The sequence below is a fragment of the Phyllostomus hastatus genome, unplaced genomic scaffold (assembly GCF_019186645.2).
Source record: "Phyllostomus hastatus isolate PE091 unplaced genomic scaffold, TTU_PhHast_1.1 phas_contig_549, whole genome shotgun sequence".
NCBI classification, from domain to species: domain Eukaryota; kingdom Metazoa; phylum Chordata; class Mammalia; order Chiroptera; family Phyllostomidae; genus Phyllostomus; species Phyllostomus hastatus.
Window position 1 is genome coordinate 1,118,907 of NW_025333907.1, and position 12,520 is coordinate 1,131,426.

A 12,520-nucleotide genomic window follows, 5' to 3' on the forward strand; every position below is an offset into this window, starting at 1 on the left:
GCCAACTAGTAGGAGTGGAGGGAATAAAGCCCTAAAAAGTTAGGCTACTCCTAATTTTCTTCCACAAATCAGAGAACGGTTACCTGTTGGGAACCGCCCTGACTGGTATCAGAAGCTGAAACCCCCGCCTAGGTTAAGGCTAAGGGAACGCCCTTGGAACCGTGAGCCAGCAAGGAGACAAAAGCTTGTCTTCCTGGCAGGAATGCTGCTTCTGCTGCTTTATTCATAACTGAACCCCAAAAAGCTTGGTCGGTTAGCCAAAGACGGGTAAGATTCCCCAAGGGGGGAACGACCTAAGACAGGCACAATCACTTTGGGAGGCCCCCCAAAAGAAGGATTTGGGGGGCTGCAGCAAAAGGGGGTGATGGACCCTCACTCCTCGGCTTTGACATAGCCTGAGTTCTCAGCATCTGGGAAAAAAACCTCCTTGTCTCTCAGTTGCCTTAGTTCCCTTGCTCCACCTAAGCCTGAAACAATGACAGGGTGGTGCAGCTCTGTACTGAGAAGTGCGGATTCCCCGGGGTGATCAGGCCTAAGAAAGAACATGTAAATTACTGTGAAACCTTCTTTGTTTAGAATGCTCTCAGTTGAATGAGAAGGGTCTTAGGAGGAAGTTATTTTGTTCCTCAGTCTTACAGCTCTTTGACCCCGACTCAATAGACCAGCAGAGTTCTTTGTTTTCTATGGTTCCTTACTTCCCCCTAATGAGTACTGTACTTTACCTGAATTATTATGCAAAATGAGCCCAATAAAAGCAGGTATGGACTGTAAATCGGCGCGCTCCCCACTAGTGGGGGTGGCCATTCCGTCCCTAATTCCCCACAGAAACTAGTCTGTCTCTGTGCATGTGTGTTTTTTCTCGGGTTTTTCGTCGAGCCATCCACAGCGTTCCGTGGTCACTGCTGGCCGGTGACCCATGCGCAACAGTTACCTTCTCTGAACACATTATGATGACGATGCATGAGTCTCTGGGAACACTTACAGGTACTGCAGGTAAAATAACTTCAGCACAGAAAATTGCAGTGACATGAGTCTAGAAAGGGACCTGGGTAAATGAAGAAAGTACATCATTGACATACTGCTTCCTATGTAAAAAAAAGTTTATGGGGAAGTGCTGTAATGTTTATATTCGATTGTATGAGATTTGTTACACAAACAAAGCTTCTTTCAAAGAGTTTGCCTACAACCCGGGGTATGGCTCAGTGGACTGAGTGCCGACCTGCAAACCAAAGGATAACTGGTTTAATTCCCAATCAGGACACATGCCTGGGTTCTGGGCCATGTCTTTGGTAGGAGGTGCTTGAGAAGCCACCACACATTTATGTTTCCCTATCTTTCTCCCTCCCTTCCCCCTCTCAAAAAATAAATAAAATCTTTTTTAAAAATCCCTACACTAGGAACACACACACACACACACACAAATCCCTGTACATTTCATACACATTTAAGACCTTCTCCCCATGTGCTCTTATGTGTGGAAGAAGATTAGAATTTTAGCTAAAAGATGCCCCACATTAACTATATTTATAAGGTTTTTTGTACTGTGTGAACTCTCTGATGATAACGAAGGCCAGTGCTATAGGTAAAAGATTTCCCACATTCACTGCATTTATAAGGCCTTTCTCCTGTGTGAACTCTCTCATGATAACGGAGGCCAGTGCTACGGCTAAAAGATTTCCCACATTTACTGCACTCATGAGGCTTCTCTCCAGTATGAACTCTCTGGTGACGATGAAGTTGGTTTTGAATGAAAGATTTCCCACATTCACTGCACTCATAAGGCCTTTCTCCTGTGTGAAGTCTCTGATGTATTTGAAGGGAATCATTCCTGGTAAAAGATTTCCCACATTCACTGCATTCATAAGGCCTTTCCCCAGTGTGAAGTCTCTGATGACAATAAAGGTTATAGATTCTTTTAAAACATTTCCCACATGCACTGCATTGATAGGGCCTTTCACCAGTGTGTACTGTCTGATGACAACGAAGTTCATTCTTTCGGATGAAAGATTTCCCACATTCACTGCACTGATACACCCCTTCTCCAGTAGGAGCTCTCTGATGTACATAAAGAGAATGGTTCCTAGTAAAAGATTTTCCACATTCATTGCACTGATATAGCCTTTGTCCAGCCTTAACTCTCTGATAACAAAAAGTAGGAATTCCAGTAAAATATTTTCCACAATCATGGCACACAAAACACTGTCTTCCAGCAGGAATACCCTTCTTCTGAACATATGTGTAGTTGCATCCAACAGTTTTTTCACATTCATTCAGGGTTTCATGATTTTTTTGTTTGATAATCCCTTGAGACATCGAGATTTCATCTGGCCTTTCCCTGGTGTAAATAACCTCTTGATGGAATTGTTCTGACTTGGTAAGGATGTCCGATTCAGTTTCCCTACAGGTAAAAAGCTCATGGGACACATTATAATTATAACCCTTAGCCAGTGACATCCTGTCCACATCACTTATGAAAGGCTTCTCTCTCACATGGTACGCCTGTTGGTGGTGACACTTTGTACTGAAATAAAATTGTGTTGCACGTGTCCCACACCTCAATAGTTTCTGGCTGCGTTGTGTTTCTTGATGCTCACTCAAGTGGAAAATACGTCTCAAGATGGGTCCACAACTCTCACAGGGGTGGCTCTTCCAGCAAGGCAAAGCTACCTTGAGATTCTTTGCCTCTGAAACTCTAACAGGAACATTCTGTTCAATTGGTGCTTCCACATCCTCTGCTCCACAACAGGAACCTGAACAAAAGGAAAAGCTGGTGAAGCATATGTTGACCTTATAAAAAAAAGAATATCCTCATCACACATGGCCATCTCTTACAGCTAGGGATGATTCTAAAACCATTTTCAATACAAATGAGACAGACAATGAAGAAATGGCTGTTATACTTTACTTGGCCCCAAAGGTCAGTTAGTGGTGGTGGTCTGACCAAGGAGGTGACACAAGCATAGGATGAAACACAAGGAAGACAGACTAGATCTACTAGTGGTTCTTCCACAAATGGCTTCCTGTAGGACCTTCCAACTGGTGATGTGAGGGTGTATAGGATAATTTGAATGAACTCAGACACATCAACATCAATTGTACTAGAGCATAAATATGCAACTTAGAACAGAGTAGTTGACAAAGTATCAACAATAAACAAGAATAAGTAGGATGGGAAGGACCTGGTAATGGTAACAAAACAGGTCCCTAGTTATGACCTTAGCAAAGCCCATGCCTCAAACCCTCTGCAACGACCCTTCAACAAGGCACAACTGCCTCTGGGTCCATGGGTCCACTCTGCCATGGATGGAGTCATGTTTCTTTTGGGTTGCACAAATGATTCTTCCTCTTAAATCCCAATTGAGCCATTACAGATGATATAAATTATAAGAGAAAAAACTGAAGAGGTGGAGAGCCAGCAGTGGGGTAGAACATCAAAGCACAAAAGGTACCACAGAAAAAAGATCTATGTGAGTGACTTCAAGAAGATAACTGATTAAGAAATACTAGAATTCTCCCTTCTTTCAGAACAAGTAAATAGCTATCCACAAACAGAATCACTCATGGGACAATGGAACAAAAATCTAATTAAGACTAATAAAAAAATCAGTCCTGACAAGGTGGTGACTCAGTTGGTTAGTATGTCATCCTGATACGCCAACATTGCAGGTTCAATACTGTCAGGGCACATACAAGAAGCAACCAATGAATGCATAAATAAGTGAAATAACAAAGTGATGATTTTTTTCTCTTTCTTCCTCTTCCTTGTCTCTCTAAAATCAATTAACAAGCAAACAAATCAAAAGACAAGCATCAAAGCAAAAGTACAAAAAACATAGAACAGCATAGAAAGGATGACTAGAAGGTGGGTTAGCAAACATGTTTGAAGATAGCTACAGTCAAAAACAAGGGTCAGCATTACCTTTTGCAACCACAGTAACTGCTCTAAGGTTGAACTTAGTGGGCTGTTCTGTGGAAAACAATAAACATTTTTGTTTTAAGAATGGAAGAAGCCCCTGCAACATCTGTGAACTTCCCACAGTTTACACATCAGGGGACCCTGCAGAGTTTCTTGGCATGAAATACAGAACAAATCCCTTTGTCTACAACCTAGTCTAAAGAGATAACAAAAATCAGTATTTCCCCAGCAGTATTTGTTTCAGAGACTCTCCAAAACCCTCAACTGTCATTGAAAAGAAATGCTGCCTAAGCAACTATGTACTAGTACATTTTTTGTTATTCTGACATCAGCTCATGCAGCATCAAGGAAACTAGGCTGCTGGAACTTGTCTCAAGACTGAAACACAACACAGACTCAGCCAACCCATAAATCCACATATAGATGGATCTATTCCTCTAGCTAGAATGGGTCCATAAAAGTGAAAGGAGTTACTGCTTCAACAGATGCATAGACATCAATACAGGATTTAAAGAAGTACTAAAAACAAGGACAATATCAAGAGAACATAATAATTTTCCAGTAATCGATACGGAACAAATGGATATCAATGTCTAAAAAGGCCAAAACAACTTCTTGAAGATCAAATTAAAAAATTCTAAATAGAAACTCAATTACACAGGGAAGTATTATTTTTACTAGTAAAGGTGAGAATGAATTCAAATTCACTATACTGTAGCAGTGGACTGGTGAAATGTACATTACATTACTATAATAAAAGTTAAAAATTAAAGCTAGTAAAAAAAGCTAACATTCTATACCTTATTAGATTCATAATAATAAAAATATAAATTGTGATATTAAAAAACATAAAGGGAATTGTCATAGAGAGTGAAAAGGTAGAATTTTTTGGAGCCAATGCAAGTGTTATCAGGATAAAATAAACTGTAAAGTGTATGAGTTGTTTCATGTAAGTCTTTTGCAAATCACCAGCTAAAATGTATGCAATAACTACACAAAAGAGAAAAGAGTCAAATCACTATACAAACTCATCAAATCATGAGGGAAGACCTGAAGACAGGAAGACAAAGGAAGAAACTGCAGTAGGAAGAAACCAGTGAAATAATGGCTCTTTAAACAAATTCTCCAATCAAACGACATATAGTGACCCTGACTAGATGACTGAGTGGATGGATCGGGCATCCTTCCACAAACTGCTGGATCCTTCCAAGTCACTGGTTGGATTCCCAGGCAGGACTCATGTCTGGTACAGAGCCAGATCACAGGGTTTGGGGGTGTGTGCAAGAGACTGTTTCTCTCCCTGTCCTTCATCTTTATAAGTAAGTAAGTAAATAAATAAATAAATAAAGTCTTTTTAAAAAGACACAGAACTGAAAGGCTTTTTAAAAAAGAAACACAATATATGCTACCTAAAAGAAACAGTACACCTTTATGGACACAATCAGGCTAAAAATAAAGAAATATAAAAAATATTTCATGCAAATGAAACCAAAGCACAGCAGCTGTAGATGAGATTCTATCAGGACAAAAAGACCATTTCAAAAACTGTCACAAGTGAGTAAGGTCACAGCCAAATGAAAAAATAAGTCAATTCATCATCAGGATAACAATTTTTTAAGTATCATGTACTAAACAACACAAGAAACAAATATATTAAGTAAATAATATCAAATCTGAAGGCAGAAAAAGAAACCAAATATTAGCAGGTAACTTCAATATTAACCCTTGAAAAACAAGTAGATCATCCCATTCAAAAGAAATAAGGAGTTACTGAAGATTGACTTAAGTTTAGAGCAAACAGTACAAATAGATATATAAAGAACATTCCATTCAATAGCAGCAAAGGATGCATTCTTCTCAAGCATACATGAAACATTCTCCAGGTACATTATATGTTAGGTCAAAAAATCAAGTCTCAAACTTTCAGAAAAAATCACATCAAGTTTCCATTTGATATTGATCACAATCTATGAATCTTGAAATCAACTTTAGTTCCAAGAAATCTTGATTATTCACAAATATGTTGAGTCAGGGCACATGCCTGGGTTTCGAGCCAGGTCCCTGTTTGGGGTCATGTGAGAGGTGAACTAATCAATGTATCTCTTGCAAACATTGGGGTTTCTCTCCCTCTCTATCTCCCTCCCTTTCTCTCTCTCTAAAAATAAATAAATATAATCTAAAAAAACAAATATGATGACGACAAACTCACAGTTATTAACAACAGAACCTAAGATAAAAACAAAAACAAACTAAGCAAACTAGAACAGGAACACAATCATAGAAATGGAGAATCACACGGAGGGTTGTCAGCAGGGGAGGGGGAGGGAGGGGGAAAGGTACAGAGATTAAGTAGCATAAATGGTAGGTAGAAAATAGACAGAGGGAGGTTAAGAATAGTGTAGGAAATGTAAGAGCCAAAGAACTTATATGTTAGACCCATGGACATGAACTAAAGGGGGGGAATGTGGGTGGGAGAGGGTGTGCAGGGTGGAGAGGAATAAAAGGGGTAAAATGGGACAACTGTAATAGTATAATCAATAAAATATATTAAAAATAAATAAGCGATGTTTAAAATGAAATACATTTTCTTTATTTCAATAAGTTGGGAGGAAGGAAGGAAGGAAGGAAGAAAGGAAGACAGGCAGGCAGCAGTAGGCAGACACAGATTACCTTGCGTGTCTAGCGCCAAGAAATTCAATGTTCCCTTTAGGCAGCATAAAGTTAATATTTTTAAGCAATAAAATAACATGACCATGTTTGAAAAAAAATATGTTGAAATTAAACAAAACACTCCTGAACAATCAAGGACAAAAGAAAAAAAAAGACAACTTTAAAATAACCTCTAGATGTGGGGGAGGGGAAAAACTCTAGAGGGAAAGGAAATAGAAACACAATCTACTAAAGCTTATGAATAAAATGCACAAAATACAATTTAAGAAGAAATTTTATACTGATGTGTAAATTAAGAGAAAAGGCCTTGCTCTGAGTGGTGTAAAGTGAATTGAGCACTGGCCTGTGAACTGAAAGGTTGCTGGTTCAATTCCCAGTCAGGGCACATGCTTGGGTTGTGGGCCAGGTCACCAGTGGGGGTTACTCAAGGGGCAACCACACACTGGTGTTTCTCTCCCTCTCTTCCTTTCCCTAAAAATAATTTTTTAAAAAAACTGTCAAATTCCCACTATAAACTTCTGAAATTAATAAACAACTTCAGATTCCTGCCAGGTAGCAGAGTTGGCAAGAGTATGATCCCAATGTGATAAGATTGTGAGTTCTATTCCCCATCAGGGAACATGCACAGAGCAGCCAATGAAGGCAGACATGAGTGGAACTGCAGACCAATGTTTCTTTCTCTGTCTCTCTTCCTCTCCCTAAAATCAATAAATAAACATGTTTAAAAATACATAAATAAATTGAAAAAACTTACAGGATATACCACCAACATACAAAACTCAGTTTTATTTCCACGCACTAATAATAAATTACTTGATAAAGAAATGAAGAGCCATGGCCAGGTTGCTCAACTGGTTGGAGCAATGTCCAAAACATACAAAAGGTTGTGGGTTTGATTCCAGGTCAGGGTACACAAGTGGTTGCTGGTTGGGTCCAAAGCTGGGGAGTATGTAGGAGGCAACCAAGTGATTTTTCTCTCTTACATCCATGATTCTGTCCCTCTTCCCTTCTCCCTCTCATTCTAAAATCAATATACATTTCCTTAGGTCAGTATTACAAAGTAAATAAAGAAATGAAGAAGGTAGTTAACTTTATAATAGCATCAAAAACAATAGAGTACATAGGAATAAATTCAAACAAAACAGTTGACATGTCTATACATTAAATATGAGAAAAAAGTGATAAAAGACAAGGAAGAGAAGACAAAAATATGCAAAGACAGCTGATGTTCTTGGATTTTAAAGTATAATATTGCTAAAATGTGTATAGTACCAAAATCAGCCTATAGATGAATTACAATTTTTACGGTAAATGGAATTTTACACATAAAAAAATCTTGAAATGCATAGAACATCAAAAGACTTCAAATAGTACAAGGAATGTTGTGCAAGAACTTGGTGGCATCAGACTTCAATCTATTAAAAAGCCAAAGCACCTAACTAGTGTGTTATCAAAATGAACAAAGAAATACAGAGAATAGAACAGACAACACAGAAATAAAGACAGGCACAGACATTAAAGTAATCTTTGACAAAAAAACGCAAGATGTATGAGAAAGAAAAGAAAGTTTTCTTAATGAATGGTGCTGGAAAAAACTGACATTCACATGTAAAACAAGGAAACTGGAAACCACTGATAAAAATGAGCTCAAATTGCATGAAAAAATTAAATGTCACTCCTAAAACTTTAAACTCCTTCAAGATAACCTAGAGAAGTTTTAGAGATTTGCTTTTTTTATAATCTATGTAACTTTTTAAAAAGATTTTATTAGTTCTTTTCAAGACAGCACAAGAGAGAAAAAAGAGAAAGGGAGACACATCAATATGTTAGAAAAACATTGATCTGTTGCCTCTGAACATGCCCACAACTGGAGCTCTGAACAGCAACACAGGCATCTGCTCTGATTGGGAATCCAACAGGTGGTAACCTTTCCATTTGCAAGACTACGCTCAACTCACCAAGCCTCAACATTCAATGCTGCATATTTGTTTTTTAAATGATCTTCTGAATGTGAGAAGAACCACCAGGCAAAAAAGCAAATATAAACAATCCTGACTACAACAAATGAAAAAGTTTCTTTACAAAACAACAGCTATTAACATAGTGAAATGTAAAAGCAAACCTGATGATTGTGGTTCACTGGTTAGGTGTCATCCTGGAAAACAAAAGGTGACCTGTTGTTTTCCTGGTAAGGTCACAGGACTTGGTTGGGGTGGAAGAGAGGCAAAGGATCAATGTTTCTCTCCCACTGGGCTGTTTCTCCCTCTCTTTTTCCTTCCTTTCACCTCTATCTAAAAACAGAAATCACTAATATCTACAAAAATAATAATAATAAAAAGAAAAAACAGGCAATCTCAGGACCAAATAAAATACTGACAAACTATATAAAAAATGGTTTGGAGATACTGTATGTTCAGTTCAGTAAAAGTAACAAAATTTATTGATTTCCCAATGACTAATAAAGTTATGCCAACACTACATGGCAGATTATTAAAAAAGTAACACCTTAGTCTAAATAAAACTCCATATAACTTAATTAAAAATAACTCATCAGTAAATACTGATAACCAGCATCTGAACATGCTGAAACACCAGCAACAACAACCTTATTAAATACAGGGTTGCCAAATGTATTGAAAATTTTTAAAAAATACAGTATCTGTGTAGCAAAAAAAGCCATGTAACAGTAGGTGAAAAAGAAATTAATGTATAAAATATATAAGGGTTCAAAAGATTCCTTAAACTCCCCACACACACGAGAAAAAAAATACGTGTGTAACTACTCAGAAAAATGGAAAATCAAGCAGTACTTACACTGACATGTGGGAGAGAGCCCCCCCTAGAAAGCACCAGGCATAAGGAAATGCAAAGCCCAGTCTTTATCCATGGCGAGAATGAGGGTCTTACCCAGTGAGGATGCTAGTTCAAAATTTTCCAGCATCACATCCAAGTACAGGCATCTCTGATCTTCATTAAGCAGGCACCATTCTTCCCTGGAGAAGCACAAGGCAATGTCCGCAAAGGTCACACCAACCTGTCAGAATTGAGACAAATGAACCCAGGGCTGTTTGAGAATCACAGTCCTAATCCTTACACACCCTACCCACGATCAATTTCCTCCAGGGCTCCCCAGTGCAGTGCGGACATCAGGCCCTAATGCCAGGGCTGGCTGCTCTCTTCTTACAACCCCATTCAGTACTGTTCACACATTCAACAGCAGCAGCTTGCTTGGGTAACACAGGGGATGGCAGATCAATGCCATCTAAGCCTTGGTCCATGACTGCGAGGTCCCATCTTCCCTGGCAAGCAATTCCACTGAGTCTCCCAGATCATGCCTTCAAGGTACAATCACCGTTATGCCCTCACACCAGGGCCTAGGACCATCAGCTCACACTTCCTCTAGCTGTGCACACCACTGTGGAATGTCTGCCTCCTTCACATCTTCGAATCCCAGGTTCACTCTCTCAGCTCCGCCACCTTTCTGCTCCATAGCACAGGTATCCCTCTGGACTCGCCAAAGAACTACGCATATGGCATCCAGAGAGAACTTGACAGGTTCCAGCACGATCCAGCACAACCCGTTTTCTAACGGGTCCCATAGCCCACCAAAGCCCCGAATGAGGCGCTCAAGTCCTCCCTGCCTGCCTCATGATCTTTCCTTCAACAGTCACCAATCAGATTATCATAGGAAATTCAGATATGAATAACTTCGTCTACTCTGCACTGTACTTGCTGTGTCCTAAAAAACCACAACACTCTCTCCAATGAGCTTTCCTCAAGGTCCTCCACGTAGGTCCTGGGCTGCAAGACATTCGTACACTGGATGTAGGGTTCGCTGTGGTGAGGCACCTGTGGGGGGGAAGGTGTGAGGGGACTTGCACTCACCTCTGCGGGGCGTCTCCTCAAGGCCGCCAAAGGACACCGTGAGAGAGGCGGGGCGATAACGGAGGTGCAGGAGGACGCCCCCCGCTTGACTGCCCCTGTCCCGGCCCTGGCGCGGGTCACATGGGAAGTGTCGCCCAGCTTCTTGCTATCGTGTGTGCTGTGTGGACCGCGACTATGGCGTCTTCCCTGCCCGGGCATCTCCACCCGCACTCAGAGACCTGGAGCTTTGGAGCACAAACTTGAGCAGATTATGGCTGAAGCAAAATGCCCGCTGCAGCGAGACTCCGGAAGTCCCGCCCCTATCGGGCTCTCCCAACGGAAATGTCTTTTCGACCCTTCACTGGGTAGGCGTGGCGGTATTCCTCTCAGAGTGTTATGGGTAATTTGGGTCTGAGCGGCCAAGGCTGAGATCAGAGGTTTTCCCACATCACTTCCGCGGAAAAGACCAACAGCCTCCTCTTGGGGTGCTGGGAAATGACAGATGGTCAGGAAAGTCACATCTTACAAATAGCTAATGAAAGTTGTCATCCTTTCCTGGTGAAGGGGCTTGAGTCCATATTAATAAACACACATTATCTGTGAGCCCAGTATAGCCAGTCATAATAAAAGAGGTATGTCTGGATTACAGAGTCCGGAAAATTTTCTCACACAAATGACCTACTTACACCATCATATATAATACAAGGCTGTAGGATGAGCCTTTGAAAAAAAAAAAAAACTAAGATTCACAATATAAGCATTAAATGGAATTCTATTGTTCAGTTATAATTTGAATATCAATTAAGAGAAATGTTTTAGAAGTGGGAGAATTGAATTCTGAGTTTAATTATTGCTAATTGGTATTTTTAATGTGTAATCCTATTGTATTTATCATAGTAAAAGAGAATTTGTCCTTTACAGATATATTTGAGACATCAGGTGAGATGATATTTCAGGCATTCTCAATGTGTTCAGATTACAAACATATTTATAAATCAAATTTAAAGTAAATGAAGTATGTATTTATAATGAACTTTTACCTATGTATATATAGCTCAGTAACTTAAAAATCACATGACTATTATAAGAAGTTATGAGCATGCATATGTGCAGTAAACAATAAATTCAATTATGATTAGGTAAAAGGCTTTTCCTATTTTAAATTCAAAGCAAATGTGACACTGAAATAGAAAGCAAAATTTGAAAAATCCTTAACTAAGTAACGTCTTAGAAGAATTGGGGAAAACATTTTGGAAATCGTTTTTAAAGGAACATAATCTCTAGCATCCTGGAACTGGCACATAGGAAATGGTCTGACACTGTTGGGAAACTACTGACGTGGGAAGACCTTACAGCGTTTTCTTGTCCATGAAACATCTTCCCCATTAAATCAAATCTCTTTTCCCTCCTTTAAATGTGTGTTCTTAAAGTCATCAGGGTTCACAGACTCATCATTCCTGAGTGCTGGTCAATTTATGTTTCCACATAACCTGTCAGCTAGCAACGTATTAAAACATGGAATATTTTCTTTTTGGATTGTTGGCTGCTCCTTCAATAAAGCCTTTGATCAACCCCGGTTGTGATCACATGTCTTTAATCACTGCTGTATAATATACACCTAGTTCAGCCTCTGAAGCAGTGAGATAATTAGCAAATGATTATTAAAGCAATGAAACATAATGCCATGCCTACTTTTCCACTATTCTAAGTTTATCTCCCCACACCTTAATATATCTTTCTCATCTCATTTTCCCCTCAAATTCTAATGAATAAAAAGAACTGACACTTTGTAGAAATAAGAATTTCATGGTAGTCAAGTCTGGAGCATAGCCATAGTTCAAGTAAATTCTCTCACCTCTTAGAACTCACTGTCCATTTATTAGCACATATTGAAACCTGTTGTCAGGTTTCAGAGCCTTTTGTCTTCTAGCTATTAAAAAAAATGCCCATTTTAGGGGTATAAGGGTGTTAAATGGTAATGCAAAAAAAGGAATAAAATTTTTAAAATATTAAAAAAGAAAAATTATTTAGAGATTTTACACAATGTGATCAAAAGCTTTCAGAAAAGGA

General features: G+C 39.2%; 1 protein-coding gene across 1 annotated transcript; it reads right to left on the minus strand.

Moving 5' to 3' along the window:
• Window positions 1-857: 857 nt before the first annotated feature.
• LOC123824192 (zinc finger protein 211-like) lies at window positions 858-10,753 on the minus strand. Its single transcript, XM_045847318.1, has 3 exons — window positions 10,472-10,753; window positions 9,494-9,620; window positions 858-2,750 (listed from the first exon to the last, which is right to left on the minus strand). The coding sequence occupies exons 1-3, from the start codon at window positions 10,667-10,669 to the stop codon at window positions 1,525-1,527; spliced, it is 1,551 nt and encodes a 516-aa protein (XP_045703274.1). The 5' UTR covers window positions 10,670-10,753; the 3' UTR covers window positions 858-1,524.
• Window positions 10,754-12,520: the final 1,767 nt, after the last annotated feature.